Below are 18,380 nucleotides of genomic sequence, written 5' to 3' on the forward strand. Positions count from 1 at the left end.
GTGAGCCACGGTGAAAGCAGCTCAGGGCCAGCATTCAAATCCTGCCTCCGCCCCTTGTGGGCTGTGTGACCTCAGACCAGTTTCCGAACCTCCCTGAGCCTCTGTGTCCGCGGCCATGAGTGGGGTCGACAGTCCTCACCATGGACTTGTGACCCTTCCTGGTAAGGTATTGGACGCACAGGGCCTGCCACCCGAGAGGGAGCAACTCCAGGAGTTTAGCGATTGTTATTAATCAAAGGCAAATGGAAACAATTCTTACTTTCCTTCATTTGTAGTTCCCTATGAAAAGGGAAAAAAAGCCAAACTGTTCAATGCTGGTTATTCCGTGGTGAAGCCAGCTCATACCTAGTGAGCGGCTGGATCAACCCATACAGTTGTTCTGGACAAAAATTCAACAGTGTGTGTCCAGAACCATGAAAATGTTCATAATCAAACCTGGTCATCTCACTGAAAAGGAAATAACCCGTCAGAAGGAAACGAATTGCGAGCACCATATTTCGTAGCCCATCAGTCGCCACTCATAGTAGATGTGCCATTATTTTGTCCCACGGAGAAAATAATGCTGCCGTTTACTGTGATGTAATGTGACCGAACGCTGAAACCGGTCATTCGTGAGACATTCAGATTTCAGGAATGTTAAGCTCTGGGAAAATGTGGTCTTCGAATTGGTGGTAAAAGGTGCTAAAAATGAGGAGTAATCAATCAGTAGATGCAATAGTGAGAGCATTAACTTCTTGGTGAAGTTTCTTGGCCATGAAGAAGGCATAGATCTGATGCACGTAACTAGTGGGAAAAATAAGATACAAAATTGTCTGCCGTCTTTGATTAGAGAGAAAGAGACCTCAGGCGGAGGAGAAGTCTGGTGTGTTGGGATTATCGTGAATTTCTTTTCTTTTGCTCGGTTTTCGCAATGCTAAAAGAAATAGATCGAGGGTAAAGGTCTGCTCATTAGGGTGAATGACAGCAGGTAAAGCTAGAGACGGGGGTGGGGGTGGGTGGTTGTGCTGCGTTTGGGTCTGAATGGAGCCAGGGAACTGGTGGGGTGGGGGAGGGGTTAAAGGCACAGAAACAGCAGAAGCACAGAATTGGGATGTGGAACAGAGGACACACTTTGGGGGGAGGGCACTGACAATTGTGGGGGGGGCCACAGGAACCTTTTTGTCGTGACGCGGAGGCCAGTACAAGTTGCTGGCAAGCACTGGGGAATATTGGGTCAGGACCACCTGTAGCAACTGAGCCTCTATTGATTCGAAGGACCAGTTCCTTTTAGTAATTTACCCTTGTGGAGTTAATTGTGTTTTTAAAAAGTTGTTTTAATAGAATTGCTTTTAGGAGCTTTTGAATTATCCGGCTGCCCTGGTGTTTGAGGGGCAAATGATGGTGTTGTAGGAGAAACTGGCAGAGTTTTTCAGACCTGTCTTACCCACAGCCAGCTCTGCAGAGAGCCCTTCCCACTGCCCTCTGCCTCAGAGTTCCTCTTCTGTGAAATGGGAACAATGATACTCCCTCTCGGGTTGTGAGGATCAAACGCAGCTCACTGAGCCGGGGCCAGGCTACAGCAAAGACAGCCTGCTCGCTGGGTCATGAGGCCGAGCTGGGTTCTTAGCCGTTAGCTGACCTCTTCCCCCTCTCAGATGATCGTGTGTCACCAGCCGCATCTGGGGAACCTGGGAGCCAGCGGGCTTAGAGGTCGCAGTAGCCCTTTGCATATTTCTCCTGAGGCATCTGGAGGCTTCAGGTTTATTTACAGTGCTGGTACTCCACTTTGGCTGCACATGGGCAATCCCAACACCCAGGCCACCCCCAGACCAACTGAATCATCATCTTGGGGCCTGGGACCCAGGCCTTGGGTATTTTAAAAGCTTGCAGGTGGTTCCAAAGTGCAGCCAGGGGTGAGAGGCACTGGTTAGACGGTGGCTGGGTAGGGTTGCTCTCTCCGTGGGCGAGAGGGGTGTCCTTACTTCTGTTCGCCCCATCTTTTCCCCCCACCCGGCCAAAGCATTGCTAAGACACTGGGGCTGGGAGTTGCCTGGATGACTAGGTCTTCGTTTCTGGCTGAATAACTGGGTTTTTTTCTTGCTATGTTTTTGTTTTCTTTATGCTTTCATAATAAAATAACGTGACTTATGCTTCCCAGTTAACATGGCTGATGTCACATACTTTGGACAGGGCTGTCTCCTCTCTGGCAGTCATCTCCCGACCCCAGGGAAATAGACTGGGTACATCCTCCCCATACCTGTGTCTTTCAAACTCAACTCATTGGTGACTCCTGAAATCCATTAATGGGCTGCTATCGGTCGCTTAAGCAATGAAATAGAATAAAAATGGAAGCCACAAGAGGGCTCGCACTTAGAAACTTTGGTTGTAGAACACACGTATGTCAGTGTGTATGAAAAGGCAGGATTAAAGTGTGTTTTTCTCATGGAGTAACACTGGGCTGAGCTCCCTGCACAGCGCTGAGCTCCTCACAGCTGGGAGCCCGGTCCATCCAGGGTGGTGGTCAAAGGGGTCCTTGCAAGAGGAGGGGGCTCTGGGCCAGGCAGCCTGCCTCCGAATCAGAGCTCTGCTTCTCACTGGCCGTGAGCCCTGGGGCAGATTGTTTGGCCTCTCCTGTAAATGGGAATGTTTCAATCCCCTTCTCCTGAGGCCAAACAATGTGTTGCAATGTGTCACCTGAGGGCTTTGTAAGGAGCTCAGAAATGGCTGGGCTGGGGGGGGGGGGGTGCGGTTGGGGGCTAGTTAACACTACAGCTCCTGCTATGGGATGTTCTTTCCCCTCATCATCTCCAGCCAGCCTCGCCATCCTCTTGCCTCCCCGGGTTGGCAGACGACTCTCATGAAGACAGGAGGGATCCTGACCCTGCAGGAAAAGGAGAGAAATGTTGCCGCATCTCTGGGGGGAGCCTGGGCCCCCGACGGGCTCCTCAGCCCGTAAGCAGCAGTCCCCCACCAGCGATGGTTGTTTTTGTCAACCTCAGACTTCCTCCCCACCCTAGAGAAGGAAAAGCTGTCACGCTTATTTAAAGACTTCCCTGATTTTAAAAATAGGCATTCCTCAGAACACACATCCCCGGGGGGTTGGGGGGGAGGCGGCACTGGGGTAGGTCACCTTGCTGCTGGAAGTCGCCCTGTCTACCCCCCAGAGGAGAGGTTTGCTGGGTGTGGGTGGGGGGGGGGGGGTCATTCCACCATCCAGGCTGTGTTCAGCCGGCAATGGCAGGCTGCCGGGCAGGAAGGGCCCTGATGGTGGGTGACAGTCTCAAACACAGGACTCACTCAGTTCCTCCAGGAGCGAGTGGTGACCGTGTGGGTCCATGTCCACTGCGAAACCTGGGAGAGACGCCGTGCCTGCGGTTTCTGCCGGGGGCTGGTCACAGGGGCCCCTTCTGTCCAGCACTTGGAGAATTCCAGACCCCCCGAAGGAAAGCAAGTATTCAACATCAGCCCCATCCTGCACACAGTCTAGGCGCCGTGAGCTGTTCATATCAGGGAGTGGTGGAACTTTCCAGATGCTAACCAAGGGCCAAGCAGGCCTTTCAAAGGAGAGCAGCCTCAAGCCTGTTCTGCACAGGGAGTGACAGGATTAGGTTTTGGGAGGTGGGGGTGAGGCCGGGGCGGTGGCAGAGGAGGGGAGAAGTAGGTGGTACGGGGCTTCGTGATGAGTAGGTCGTGGGCGGAGGGGGAGGGAAAGTGGGCGCTAGGGGACAGCTTCTCCGAGGAGGTTTTAAGTGCCCCGGCCTGGAAGACGAGAGACCCAGGCACAGGTCCGGGAGTGTCTGCTGATTGGAGGCATTTGCCTTGTTATAGGGCCTCAGTTTCCCCATCTGCCAAGGGAGGGCAGATTGCACCTCAGAACCTTGATTCTACCTCTCACAAAATCCTCTGCTGTTGCTTCGAAACATCAGCTTTTCTGCCATATTTTCCCCTCATTAGCGGACCATTATAGAAAGAACAAAGCCGGGAGACTTGAGTTCATATGCTGGCTCTACCCCTTACGTATCTTTGTTTTTAGGTATTTGTTCTGTTCCATTGTTTGGTTTTCTGATCCAGGGATTCCAGTAATGTATATTGGTTCATTCTCCTTCCTGCCTGACCCCCAAATACTTCATTCACCATTCAATTCTCTGTAGGCAGGATCTCCCTCCAAAAATGGCTATTTCTTATGGTTAAATCTAATAGAATAAAATTTGAAAGTTTCTCTTCACCCTCCAACCCAACCCCACTCCCTTCCAGAGGGAACCATTTGGTTTGGGTTATTGATTTTGTCTGCTTTTTTTAAGATTTTATTTATTTTAGAGAGAGAACAGGGGGAGGGGGAGAGGGAGAGAGAACAAGAATCTCCAGCAGACTCCATGCCAAGCGCAGAGCCCGACATGGAGCTCGATCCCAGGACCCCGAGATCATGACCTGAGCTGAAACCAAGAGTCGGATGCCTAACCGACTGAGCCACCCAGGCGCCGCGATTTTGTCTGTTGTTAACAAAGATGGCATTATATGATGCAATCTGGTCCATGACATGCTGGTTTTCACTTAGAGTTCATATAGATCAAGGACACCCTTCTGTGCCCATGCCTACAGGTACACCGGCTGACTGCCTTCTGAATAGCTGCCTAGTGTTCTCTAGTGTGGGTCTGCACAGTGTATTTAATGATGGACTTTGAGGTCATTTCCAGGTTTGGGTTGTTGTAGCAGGGCTCTAGGGAGCATCCATGTGCTTATGTGTGAGTCCCTTGTCAGGTCAAATGATAGGGACACTTTAAATTTTGATAGAAACTGGTTAAGGCTGACCCCCTTCTTTGCTCCCATGCCTGGCACATTGGAGAGACTCAAACATTTTTTTCTTTTTTCTTTTTTTTAAGATTTTATTGATTTATTTGACAGCGTGCGCACAAGCAGGGGGAGTGGCAGGCAGAGGGAGAAGCAGGCTCCCTGAGGAGCAGGGAGCCCTATGTGAGGCTCGATCCTAGGACCCCATGAGCATGACCTGAGCCGAATGCAGACACTTAACCAACTGAGCCACCCAGGCAGCCCCATACATTTTTTCAAAAGATGAAAGAAACTGTCCCATTGCTCTCCTAAGAAGAATATACCCATTTACAAGCCCCCTTCCTTAGCCTCTGTCATCCTGCCACACTATGTGACTTTGGTCAGTTGGTCTCTCCTCCCTGCACCTCAGTTTCCCTTCTGTGGAGTGGAGAGCCTGCCCTGCCTACCTCTCAGGACTGTTACAAGCATCAAGCGAGAGCAGAAGTGGGTGGAGGTGGTCTGTAAGCTGTGAGCAAAAGGAAGCAGTTTTTGCCAGGATTGGTGGCAGAAACAGGCTTTTCCCGGGGCGCCTGGGTGGCTCAGTTGGTTAAGCGTCTGCCTTCTGCTCAGGTCATGATCCCAGGACCCTGGGATCGAGTCCTCCATTGGGCTCCCTGCTCAGCGGGAAGCCTGCTTCTCCCTCTCCCCCTCCCCCTGCTTGTGTTCCCTCTCTCGCTGTGTCTCTCTCTGTCAAATAAATAAACAGAATCTTAAAAAAAAAAAAGAAAAGAAAAGAAATGGGCTTTTCCCAATGGTTTTGTGACCTCTGAAGGAGCCTGCTTTCTCCTCAGAGTGCAGGATGGTTGTGTGGCCCACAAAGAAAAGGAGGGAGCAGGCCACCCGTGGCCACCCGTCATAGGCTGACTTGGGCGCATACTCTCTGCCTTAGCTTCCTGGAGCTGCTTTAATGAATAACTATGAACCAGGTGGCTTAAAACAACAGAAATGTATTCTGTCAGTTCTGAAGGCTTGAAGTCTAAAATCAAGGTTTTGGCAGGGTTGGATCCTTCTGGAAGCTTTGAGGGAGCATCTGTTCTGTCCCTTTCTCCCAGCTTCTGGTAGTTGCTGGCAATCTTTGGCATCCTTGGCTTTTAGATGCACTCCAGTCTCTGCCTCCATCCGCACATGGTCCCCTCCTTATAAGGACATCAGTCATTGGATTTAGGGCCCACCCTAAATTCGGATGATCTCATCTCCAGACCTTTTAACTAGTTAACACCTGCAAAGACCCATATTCCAAGCAAGGTCATATTCTGAGGTTCCACGTGGACATGAATTTGGGGGCAGCCACAGTGCAACCCACGAAACTGCCCTAGAAGGCAGATCTCCAGCCGCTGGCTGCGTGGCTTTCTCTCAGCCATATGCTCTGAAACATGGGCTCCAGGTCAAAGCAGCCTGGGAGCAGACCCTGGCACTGCCATTTTCCAAGTGCGTGACTTGGGACAAGCCACCTGCCTTACCAAGCGCCAAAATGATGGCCTCAACCTTAGGGGGTTGTTAGGAATAAAATTATTTCGTGCATTTAAGGAACTTTAGTGGTATGTTAATATAATAAAACAAATAACGAAATAAACAATCAGTAATAAGAGATGTCACTGCTCTTGTGTCTTCTTGGAGTTTGAGGCAGATGTTGAATGATAAGCAAATCAGGTCCCCAGAAGTAGGCTCTGGGAGGGAGCAGGCAAATGGGGACTTAAGGGACATCAGGAGTCTGCCAAATTTCTTTAGAAGTACCTTTTTCTGTGATTGTTGGATGACCCCAAAATAGGGACTTTCCCCCTCCTACAGATGGCAGCTTCTGACCGAGCCTGTAAAAAGAGATGTTCACAAGAACATTTTTTCTCTCTCTCCGAGGTCTGTTTTTCCCATTTCTGCCCCTCTGTCTCCCAGGCAGTAATCCTTCTGGTATGATACCTGGCACGTGTAAAAGAGAAGCAGGCGATGCATTTACCTTTGAGGGGTAGCTCTTGCGCTTCACTGTTCACTCACTTATTAAATAGTTACCGACCCCCTCCGTGTGACTGAGGGAGGAGTCAGCACCTGCCCTCCCGGGATTCACAGACCAGAGCAGGAGACAGACGGTACCAAGATGCCCCAGCACTCCTTAGGAAGTGGCAAGACAGGGAAATAGGGGAAGGAGGCTCCCCCAGCAGGTGGCGGCTAAGGAAGGCCTCCTGGGGAGGTAGAATCTAGATGTCTGTAAGATCTGAAAGAGCAATAGCGTGCAAAAGGCAAAAGATCTACCAGCCAGTGGGTGCAGGTGTGCGGAGTCCTCGAGCAAGAGGGAGTGAGGTTTATTCTAGAACCATGAGGCCCTGGGTGTGGCTGGGGTGTGGCAGAGGCAGGGGGCCTGGGGAGGAGACCAGGGCCTGGGGAGACCAAGAGAGCTTTGCCTTTGTCCTGAAGGCGGTGGTTGGCAGGGGCCGGGGTGGGAGGCTAAAGATCCTGGGGGAGGGGGCAGGTGAGAGCTGGGACACAGCCCCGTGGTCACTGCAGAAAGGGGACCCTGGCCCCTGCTGTGTGGAGAAAGGACCAGGCAGGAGGCCAGGTGAGGAAGGAGGCCAGTGCAGGCATCCAGGCAAGAGGTGCTGGCAGCAGGAGAGAGTAAGAGGGAGAAGAGAAGAGAAGGGGCAGCGGGAACAGCCATGTTTAGGAGGTTAGACTGACAAGCCTTGAGGGAGAGAGAGGAGCCCAAGATGACCTTTGGCTCTTGGCTTGGGCAGCAGGGTTGATGTGATGCTAAGGAAACGGAAGGAAGAGTGGATATGGGGAGGGGCGCCTGGGTGGCTCGGTCTGTTAAGCATCTGCCTTCAGCTCGGGTCATGATCCCAGGGTCCTGGGATCGAGCCCCACACCAGGCTCCTTGCTCAGCGGGGAGCCTGCTTCTCCCTCTGACATATAAATAAATAAAATCTTTAAAAAAAAAAAAAAAGAGTGGATCTGCGGGAAAGATAAGAAATTGAGTTTGGGTCCTAGCCAAACTAATGACCTGGCAGGATAGCAGACTTCAGGCTAGAGACTGATTTGCACATGAGACTGATTTGCACATGTTCTCAGTGTTGAGAACACAGGTGTGCTGAGACCACCAAAGGGGGGAGAATTGCCCTGCATGAGCACAGGGTCAGGTTTGGGGTGTAGGGGACTTCCAGTGGCGTGGGGGCAGGGACATGGAGGCTGAGGAGTGTGGCTGGAGATGGGAGAGAAATCAAGAGGCGAGATGGTCCAACGGAACCAAGTCAACAGTGAGTGGAAGCAGGACAGTCAGGGTGGGAACCCCATTGTGGGCTTTGAGACTGAAAGGTGATCCTGACAAGAGAGGGGTCAGGATGTAGTGGACAGCGAAGGTTAATGCGGGGGACATGGAGATGGGGAGTGTCCAGCACCAGGGACTCTACTGGTCTCGATTCTGGGGGTTGCAAGTGACAGGAACAACTCCTCAATCTAGCTTAAGCCCCAAAGGGACCCTATCGGTTGATGGGACTGAAGAGTCGGGGGGCTGCAGAGGCAGGCAGCAGGCTGGTAAGCAGAGGAGTGGAAATGAGAGTTTGTGTTGCTGAAGAAGAAGAACAGTGGGCACTTAAGGGGGGGCTGTTCCAGGCCAGGCACTGAGCGTGGCCCTCTGTGTAGCTACTGAGTCAGTCCTGCCACCCGCCCAGGCAGGGGGTGGAACCCGAGAGCCCAAAGTGGGTGGTGAGATTGCCGAGGCCCACAACATTTTCATGATCAACTATATCTTTGACCTTTTCTGAAACTTCTCTGCTCTTGGTATGTCCTATTCTTGACTTAAAACCAGAGTTGTTTTCTGCTCCGCTGGGTGCCGTAAATATTTTCATCCCAGATTACTGAAAGTTGCTTTTTACTGGTCGACGGTTTCAGAAAGAAAAATTTCCTCTCCTACAAAATATAAATGTGGTTTTTGCAAAGCACCTGAAGGCTCCCACCATGCTGAGAACTAGCACTGGAAGTTTCCATCTGCCAGGTAAAGTGTTTTAGGGGGGAAAATTATGGCCAGGAGCTGCTCAGAGGGCTTCAGCATAGCTGCGGACCTGGCCCTTGGTCAACCCTGGGAGCCTAGCAGGGGAGGGGCCAGCCCGAGATAAGCTGCCGCCCAGCATGGGAGACAGGGAACCACTGCCTCAGCCAGCGGATGCTTGATGGGCTTTTGCTCTAGGTCAGTGTCCCATGAGACTCTGGGGACACAGGCCTTGCTTTCATGGAGTTTAACTGCTAGTGTGGAGAGAGGAGTAATAAATAAATGGCCACACACACACAAAAATTCTGCTTAGAAACTGTAAAAAATAGAGAGGTTATAAAATTGAGAAGGGGTCTGATTTAGATTTTAGGGGTCAAGGAGGGCCTCTCTGAGGAAGGGTCAAGCCTGAGTAAAAGTGAGCCAAGCTCAGAGTTGGAAGAAGAGTAGTCCAGATTGAGGGAAGAGCCTGTGTGAATCCTGGGCCTGGGGAGAATGCAGAGCTTGGAGGGACAGAAGGGCAAGCAGCGTGGCTGGAGTGTGGTGAGCGGGTCATGGGGAAGGAGAAAAGGCCAGATCCCACAGGGCCATGTACATCATAGGAAGGATCTTGGATTTTTATCCAAAAATCAGGGGGCAGTGGTATGATCAGGTGCTAAGATCAGGCATGAGGGCTTATTAGGCCTGCTTGGGCTACTGGTTAGAGAATGCATGTAAGATCCGGGTCCAGGGAGAGAAATCCACAAGGAGGCTGTTGCAGTCTTTTTTTTTTTTTTTTTTTTAAATAAAGATTGTATTTATTTATTTGACGGGGGCCGGGGGGAGAGCGCACAAGAAGGGGGAGCGGGAGAGGAAGAAGCAGGCTCCTAAGGTGGGGCTTGATCCCAGGACCCTGGGATCATGACCTGAGCTGAAGACAGACGCTTAAATGACTGAGCCACCCAGGCCCCCCGAGGCCGTTGCAGTCTTTGGAGTGATAGGATGAAGGCTTGTACTGGGGTGGTAGAAGAGGAAGAAATGAATAGCTTATGTGGGGAGAGGAAAGCCAGACAGGCTCCAGGATCATGGATGCGGAAAGAACCAGAAGGTTCACTCTCAGGAGGTTATGCAGTGGTCATAAGCTCTCCTTGGACCTCTTAGTATCTGAGGAAGCCTCAAATCGGGAGCTCCTAAGGCACTCGAACTATATGGAAGACGCGGTAGAGGAGGCCATCTGGAATCCAAACTATGGGATTCTTGGATGGAGCATTTGGAGCACCACCCTCTCCACACTCATCACCTCCAACCTCACCCTGCAGTCTTTGGAGTGGGGACTTTCCCAGGGCACTTATCAAAATGTTGGGGTTCAGGGAGGCTTCTGAGAGAGGTGGTATACTTTGTCCAAATTGGGAGCTTGGACATGTACAAGGCTTCATAGATGAAAGGACAGTGGACTGAGGGCAAAAGAGTTTGAGTTCTCTACTTCCAAGTGCACTGAGACATTGAGCAAGCCCTGGCTGCCCATCTCCTAAGTGCTCCCATCTCCGAAATAGTAGGGAGAACAGACCAGGTAATCTCTTTGGACTCTATAACCTTTCCTGGGCTTGTGAAACCTATTATGAAAAAGATCTGAGTATGCATCAAAGGTGTATTGTTGGAGAGAGATCATTTTATTTTACTTTGAAAAGTGTAAAAATATAAAAGAATACAAATACTGGGGCACCTGGGTGGCTCAGTCAGTTAAGTGCCTGACTCTTGATTTTGGCTCAGGTCATGATCTCAGGGTCCTGGGATCGAGCCCCATGTCGGGTTCTCTGCTCAATGGGGAGTCTGCTTCTCCCTCTCCTCTCTCTCCCTCTGCCCCCCTCCTCGTGCTCTCTAATAAATAAAATCTTAAAAAAAAAGAATACAAATATTACCAAGTACTTATATAATCATCCTAAATTGACAGCTATTAACATTTTGTCCTATTTTCCTCAAATCTTTGTGTGATTTAAAAAGATGTTTTTCAGATAGCATTCAAGTGCTTTTTGACTCCTCCTGTTTTTAGCCCTTACCCCTCCCTAAGGGCAACCACCATCATGAATTTGGTGTCTCTCTTTCTGAGTCCATTCGTTTTTATGTTTGTCCTCCCTGGTGTTCATTGAGCTTCTTGGATCTACATGTTTATATTTTTCCATCAAATTTTAAAAGTTTTTAAGCCCATTATTTCTCTAAATTTTTCTGCCCCAATCTCTCTCTCATCTTTTGGTATCCTAGGTACATGTACATTAGACCACTTGATATTGTCCCTAAGGCTCTGGGTTTTTTCCCCTGCCTTTTTTCTCACCATGTTTCCACTTGATGAGTGCTCTGTCTTTAAGTTCACTGATCTTTTGTACTGCAGTATCTAATCAGCGTTGAGCCCATTTGGATTTTTTTTTTTTTTTTTTTTTTTACAGTTTCCATTTCTCTATTAAGATTCTCTATTTGTTCTCTCATTAAGCTCATATTTTCTTTGAAATCCTTGAACATATTTATAATAGCTATTTATAAGTCTTTGTTGGCCAATTCTATTATCTCTGTCCATTTTGGTAAGCTAGTGTTTCTACTGGTTATGGGCCAAGTTTTTCTGCTTTATCTGTCTAGTTATTTTTTATTGTATGCTATACTTTTATAAATGCTACATTGTTGAGTGTATTTTGTTGTCCTCCCTAGTAGAATTTGAGTTTTGTTCCAACAGGCAGTCAATTTACCTGGGGATCTGCTTGATCTTTTCAAGGCTTCTTCTTTTTTTTTTTTAACATTTCTTTTTTTATTTTATTATGTTATGTTAATCACCATACATTACATCATTAGTTTTTGATGTAGTGTTCCATGATTCATTGTTTGCATATAACTCCCAGTGCTCCATTCAGTACATGCCCTCCTTAATACCCATCACCAGGCTAACCCATCCCCCCACCCCCCTCCCAAGTGTATTTGGGACAGGTCTAAGGTAGTTTTTGTTTTGTTTTGTTTTTTAAAGATTTTATTTATTTATTTGACAGAGAGAGACACAGTGAGAGAGGGAACACAAGCAGGGGAAGTGGGAGAGGGAGAAGCAGGCTTCCCGCTGAGCAGGGAGCCCGACGTGGGGCTCGATCCCAGGACCCTGGGATCATGACCTGATCCAAAGGCAGACGCTTAACGACTGAGCCACCCAGGCGCCCCAGGTCTAAGGTAGTTCTTACTATAGGGTCAGATTATGCCTACTAATAAGGCATGACCTTTCTGGAATTTCGACTGAATGCTCAGGGTGTTCAACAAGACATCTCTACTCTGGATGTTTGGAACTCACACCTCTCCTAACCCAGCCTTGTGTCATCTCCGGCTGTTTAGAATTCAGCCAAAGTTGGATTTTTGGAGTTCCTTCTCTGCAGAGCTTCCTTTTCTCAGGTACTTTGCCATGCAAATTCTGGAGGGAGAGAGGCTCAATAGCCTTGTTACCATAGTCCAGAAAGCACCTCTAGGCAGAAAGCCAGGGTGAGTGTGGGGGCTCACCTCGTCTGTTTCTCTTCTCTCAGGGACCACTGTAAATTTCATGCATTTTATCCAGTTCTATAGTTTTTTGTTTTGTTTTATGGCAAGAGGCCTAGGGGTGCCTGGGTGGCTCAGTCGTTAAGCGTCTGCCTTCGGCTCAGGTCGTAATCCCAGGGTCCTGGGATCAAGCCCCGCATCCGGCTCCCTGCTCAGCGGGAGGCCTGCTTCTCCCTCTCCCACTCCCCCTGCTTGTGTTCCCTCTCTCTGTCAAATAAATAAAATTGTAACTCAACACATATCTTTAAAAAAAAAGAGGCCTAATCTGCTACCAGTTACTCTGTCATGACCAGAAGCAGAAATCCCCTTCTTTTGTATGTTTACACTTCCATTTTACACATTCCCAAAACAGCATGTAGTAATATTTTTGCATGTATTTTTAAATTTTTACTTAAGTGGTATTATATTCATATTCTTCTATATCTTCCTTTTAAACTCAACATATATATTTTTTTGAGAGAGAGAGAGAGAGGGTGGGGGGAGGGGAGAGGGAGAGAGAGAATATTAAGCAGGCTCTATGCCCAGCACAGACACCGAGGTGGGGCTCAATCTCACAACCCTAAGATCATGACCTGAGCCAAGATCAAGAGTCGGACACTTAACCAACTGAGCCACCCAGGTGCCCCTAAACTCAACATATTTAATTTTTCTAAAAGATTTATTTATTTATTTATTTGAGAGAGAACGTGTGTGCATGTGCACAGGGAGGGGCAGAGGGATAGAATCTTTAAGTAGACTCCCCACTGAGTGCAAAGCCCAATGTGGGGCTCGATCTCATGACCCATCAGGTGCTCCCAACGTATTTGTAAAGACCTGTCCACATTTATGTATTCATTTAGTCACTTAGATATTTGGGTGTTTTTGAGTGTGTATTAAGTACAAGACACTGGGTAGGCAATTTGCACAGGATGGAAAAAGTTGCACTCTCATGGAGCTTAGAGTCTGGGGGCAGGGATGTAGGCAGATAATAAACAGATAAACAATTCATATATAATGTCACCAAGAAGTGCAATGAAGAAGAATGAGGGGCACTTGACTGACTCAGTCAGTAGAGCATGAGACTCTTGATCTCAGGGTTGTGAGTTCAAGCCCCATATTGGGTCTAGAGATTACTTAAAAATAAAATCTTAAAAGAAAAGAAAAATGAAGCAGAGTAAGTGGATGCAGTGTGACTGGGGAAGGGCGACCAGACCAGGTCTCAGCAGAGGTGATATTTGAGCAGAAGCCTGACCCAAGTGAAGGTGTGAACCATGCAGATGTCTGAGGGAAGCCATTTCCAGGAAGAAGGCATGAGGATGCTGAAAAAAAAAATAACATGTGAAAGTTTTAAGGAAGGGCATGACGTGATCTCATTTATATTTGAGAAAGTTCTTTCGAAGTTCTTTCGGCTGGATGAAGAATGGATATTGGGAGGAGGTAGGGAGGCTGCTGTAGTAATCCAGGCAAGAGATAGCAGGAAATGATGGGGAGAAGTGGTCTTACTTGGAAAGTAGTTTACAGGCAGGGCCAACGAAATTTACTGCTAGGTCAGTATTGAATGAGGAGAAAGACATTTAAAGAATGATGCCAAAGTTATTGGCCTAAGGAACTAGACAAATGAAATGCCCTAAACTGAGATGGGGACATTTGGGGCGGCAAATGAATAATTCTGCTTTGAACATGCTACTAGGTATAAGATAACTTTGAGGTAACTAAGGGTGGATGTCCTTAGTTGAGATTGGGATTGGAGATAGTGTTTCTGTATAATCCATGTACAGATGGCTTTTAAAGCTATGCTGCTGAGTGAGAACCCCTAGGAACTGAGTATGGAGAAGAGACACCTGAGCCCTGGGCATGTCTATACTTAAATGTAGGGTCTTCCTCTTATGGAATCCAGCAAGAGACTGGTAAGAAGTAACCATCAAGGTGGGAGGAAAACCAGGAGAGTATGGAATCCCAGAAGCCAGTGAAGGCAGGAGTGACCTACTGTGTGTTCAGAGCTGCCAAGTGGGTACCTGTGGAGGTCATCAGTGACATATAGTAATGCAGTTCATTTTAACTGCTGTCTAGCATTCCATCACGTGAAGAGAGAAGGCTCCTTCCTCTGTCTCCCATCATTTAGGTGAACATTTGCAGTGATCATTCCTGAACAAGCTACTGATTTGAGCACATGTAGCGGTGTTTCTCTTTGGAGCCTTTCTAGGGATGGAATCACTAGATTATTAAGAAAGATATGCACAGCTTCAACTTGACAAAACAGTGCCAGATTGTTTCCCAAAATGATGGTGCCATCGTCAATTCCTATGTTCAGTGTTCAAGAGCCCCCACTGCTTCACATCTTTGCCAACATTTGCTATTGCAGACTTTAGAATTCTTGCCATTCACATTTTCCTGAGTCCTAGTGAGATTGTGTCTCTGCCATTTGGGTTTCCTTTTAGGTGACCCACCTGTTAATATCCATTGCCCAGTTTTCAAGGGAGTTGTCTTTTTTGTTTGTTTGTTTGTTTGTTTGTTTGTATGATTTCTTTGTATATTCTGGACACTAAACAATGTCTTTTTTTTTTTTTAAAGATTTTTTTTTTTTTTTTTGAGAGAGAGAGAGAGAGAGCACATGAGAGGGGGGAGGGGCAGAGGGAGAGGCAGACTCCCTGCCAAGCAGGGAGCCCGATGTGGGACTCGATCCCGGGACTCCAGGATCATGACCTGAGCCGAAGGCAGTTGCTTAACCAACTGAGCCACCCAGGCGCCCTAAACAATGTCTTTTAAGTACATTGCAAATATGTGTGTCACACCCAGTCTGTGGTGTGTCTTTCTAGGGTTGTGTGGTGTGTGTGTGTGTGTGAGAGAGAGAGAGAGAGAAATATAAAAGCTTTTAGTTTTGATGAATCAAGTCTATCCATTTGTTTTGTGTCTTATTTAAGCAACCTTTCCCTACTTGAAGGTCATGAAGATACTTGCCTATCTTTTGTTCTAAGACTTTTAAAGTTTTGTTTTTTTTAGTTTATATATGTTACAGTTAATGCATCTGAAATTTATTCTCTGTAGGGTGTGAGGTAGGGATCTTTTATGTTTTTTGTTTGTTTGTTTCCTATCATGAAGGCCAGGTGTCCTGACCTCTCCAGCCTTTTCCCATTGATCTGTAAGGCCACCACCATCACATCCACTTCCCTACTGGGGTCTGGGTCTGATTGGGCTCTTTTTTCCTGTTCCACTGATCATATTGCCCATTCTTGGACCCATACCCTGAAGTTTTCATTATTGAACTTTATAGGAAATTTGATATCTGGTAGGGTCAGTTGGGCAAAAGGAGGATTGTTTGCTTTTTGCCTTGAAGTCACTTGTCTTTAAACAACTGTCCATCGTGTACTTAAAATAGCACTGGCTGCACTTAGGAAAATCTATTTGCCACTCACATTTCAAGAACCGATCTGTGGCATGAAGGGGGCGGCCCTCACTTTTCTGTGAAACTCTGGGTACTTTTACTTTTGGCTTTCCACACCCCTGCCCCGCCAACTCTCACCTCCGGTTTTTCAGGTTATGATGTCTCTGAACCATGGGGCCGCTCTTCCGGTATTTACACGTGGTGGGTATTTTGTGACTGGGCTGCGGTACCAACTTCATTGGTTATTGCCAACCATAGTGACAGGCCTGATGGGTTCTGGGGTTTCCTGTTGCCTCACCGGCACTGAGACCCTGGATTCCAAAAATAGAAGCACAAGAAACCACCGTGACCTCACGGTCCCTGCTTGCATGGTGCTCTGAGGGCCAGGGCTGTTTTCGCCCCCGCGGCCTGGCCCAGCCTGGGCCCTGCTCCCCGCCAGAGCAGCGTGCGGTCCGAGTGGTCTGGACGGGCTCTGAGGGCCTCCCTGGCTGAGCGCCGGCTCTCTCTCCCCCTTCTGCAGGCCAGCTCCCGCAGGGCCAAAGTGGCTCCAGCCAAGAGGATGAGCAAGTTCTTGAAGCACTTCACTGTCGTTGGGGACGATTACCATGCCTGGAACATCAACTACAAGAAATGGGAGAACGAGGAAGACGACGAGGAGGAGGAGCAGACGTCACCAGCACCTGCGTCCAGCGAGGAGGGCAGAGCCCCCGACCCAACGGCGGCCCCCGGCCCCGTGCCCCGGCCCCCCCTCGACTTCAGGGCCACACTGAGGAAGCTCTTCAGCTCCCACAGGTTTCAGGTAGGTGGGCAGAGGCCCAAGATGCCCGGGGTGGGGCAGAGCCGTCAGCCAAGAGTCACGAGGCCGGGGTGGGGGCCTAGCTCTGCCACCGCCCCGTTCGTTCGACGTCCGTCACCTGAGTACTAACCCTGTGGCAGGCGCCCCGGACAGCACTGGGCAGATCCCGTGCCACCGGGGATAAAGTAAGTCACTGTCCCAAGTCAGTGCAAGGTCTGTCACCTGAGGAGTGAATGAACAAAACGTAGGCTGTCCACACTCGGCCGTGAAGAGGAATGAAGCAGTGGCCCCTGCTGTGAGTGGATGGACGCTGACAAGGTGACGCTCAGTGAGAGAAGCCAGACACAAAAGACCGCATGTTGTCTGAGTCCGTTGATGCGACACGTCCAGCAGAGGCAAATCCAGAGAGACAGACAGCAGACTGGTGCTTCCAAGTTGGAGGGAGGGCAGAATGGCAAGGGGCTGCTTAATGGGTACAGGTTTCCATGTGGGGTCATCAAGACGTTCCAGAACTATTCAGAGCGGTGATGCTTGCACCACCTTGTGAAGGTGCTTGACGCCCCTGAACTATACGCCAGCTTCAAAATGGTTCCAGTTTTGTTATGGTAGATTTTATGTTGTGCAGATTTTACTATACCTACACAAAAAGTAAACAAAGGGTAAACACTGGAGGCAGAGAAAACGTTCCTGCATTCATTCGGCAAACATTGAGTGCCTGCCCTGAGCTGAACAAGGCCAAGAGGGTCCTGTGCCTCCCAGAAGTATCACCCTGGGGGCTTCAGTCTCCTATTTTGTGGAGCAATCTGCCTGGTGTAGTCCACAGCTGACCTCCGGGTGCGCTTACGGGAGAACACGAGAGGGACACGCAGACTTCAAAGAACAGCGAAGGGTTCTTTGTCGGCATCTTCCGACTTTGAAGGACAAAAATGCAGGTTGAGTGTGGCGGGGCCCTGTCTCAGCCCCCAGCCCTGGGTGTCTGGAAACCTGTTCTGAGGGACCCCGGAGAATGCAGGAGGCCCAGGACACTGGGGAAGCATGCAGGCCCTTGTCAGCCCAGGTCCCGTGGAGCCATTCCAGGGACCCTGTAGCAGGTGTCCTCCTAAACCGAAATAAACCAGTGCCTCCCTAGAGCTGACTTCCCTTCTGGAAGCAGAAACAGCCCTTGCCTCTCCCACCACGGACTTTGTTCCAGGGTAAAATAGAAAAAAAAAAAATTATTTTGGTCTTTTTCTCGCTTTCATGTAGCTTAGAGAAACGAAACAGGCCAAACACCCCCAGCAGGCCTCGCAGCTCCGTGCGTTCCTCTGTGGCTGTGACAGGAAAGGAAACGTGGTATTAAGTTGTTGGGGTTGAAATCCCAAACCCTCAATTTCAGAAGCAGAAGGAAGGAGCCAGTTTCCTTCCAGCTGCAAGGGGAATCCTGGGCCTCCCTGCTCTGGGAGGTCCTTCATCTCCTGACTGGGCCACAGGGCTGCCCGCTGAGCCAGGACCTCTAAGGACAGTCCTCCTGGAGAAGCAGCTTGACCACTGAAACATAAGCAGAGATGCTTAGTCATTCACTGGACAGTGATTTCTTGAGCAGTTACTTCTGTGTGCGGGGGACAGAGCAACAAGCACGGCAGGTACACCCCTGTCCTTACTCTCGGAGGACCAATGGTCTGTGGAGAGTCAGGCACTCCAGGAACCATCATCACCCAGACTGATGGTGATTGCAAGTGAAGAGAAGCCCTCTGTAGGGAGACAGAAGGGGGCTCTGGGAGATCCTGGCAGTAGGGAGACACCTGACCTAGGATTGGGTGTCAGAGGACGTGTGGTGGAGGAAGCGACATTTCATCTGACACCTGAAGGTTGGGCAGGGGTGAGCTCTGTAAATGTGGAAGGGAGGAAGTTTCCAGGCAGAGAGACTGTGT

General features: G+C 49.2%; 1 protein-coding gene across 6 annotated transcripts in view; it reads left to right on the plus strand.

Annotated features, from left to right (window-relative positions):
• The window catches only part of HVCN1 (hydrogen voltage gated channel 1), a 542,590-nt gene that overhangs the window by 514,695 nt on the left and 9,515 nt on the right, over positions 1–18,380 (plus strand). For all 6 annotated transcript variants that reach the window (XM_081802251.1, XM_081802248.1, XM_081802249.1 and 3 more), the window contains one exon: positions 16,195–16,473. In XM_081802251.1, the coding sequence (XP_081658377.1) occupies positions 16,234–16,473 (240 nt within the window). In that variant the 5' untranslated portion in view covers positions 16,195–16,233. The remainder of the gene's footprint in view (positions 1–16,194; positions 16,474–18,380) is intronic.

The sequence above is a fragment of the Leptonychotes weddellii genome, chromosome 13 (assembly GCF_054177405.1).
Source record: "Leptonychotes weddellii isolate Sample4059 chromosome 13, ASM5417740v2, whole genome shotgun sequence".
NCBI lineage: Eukaryota > Metazoa > Chordata > Mammalia > Carnivora > Phocidae > Leptonychotes > Leptonychotes weddellii.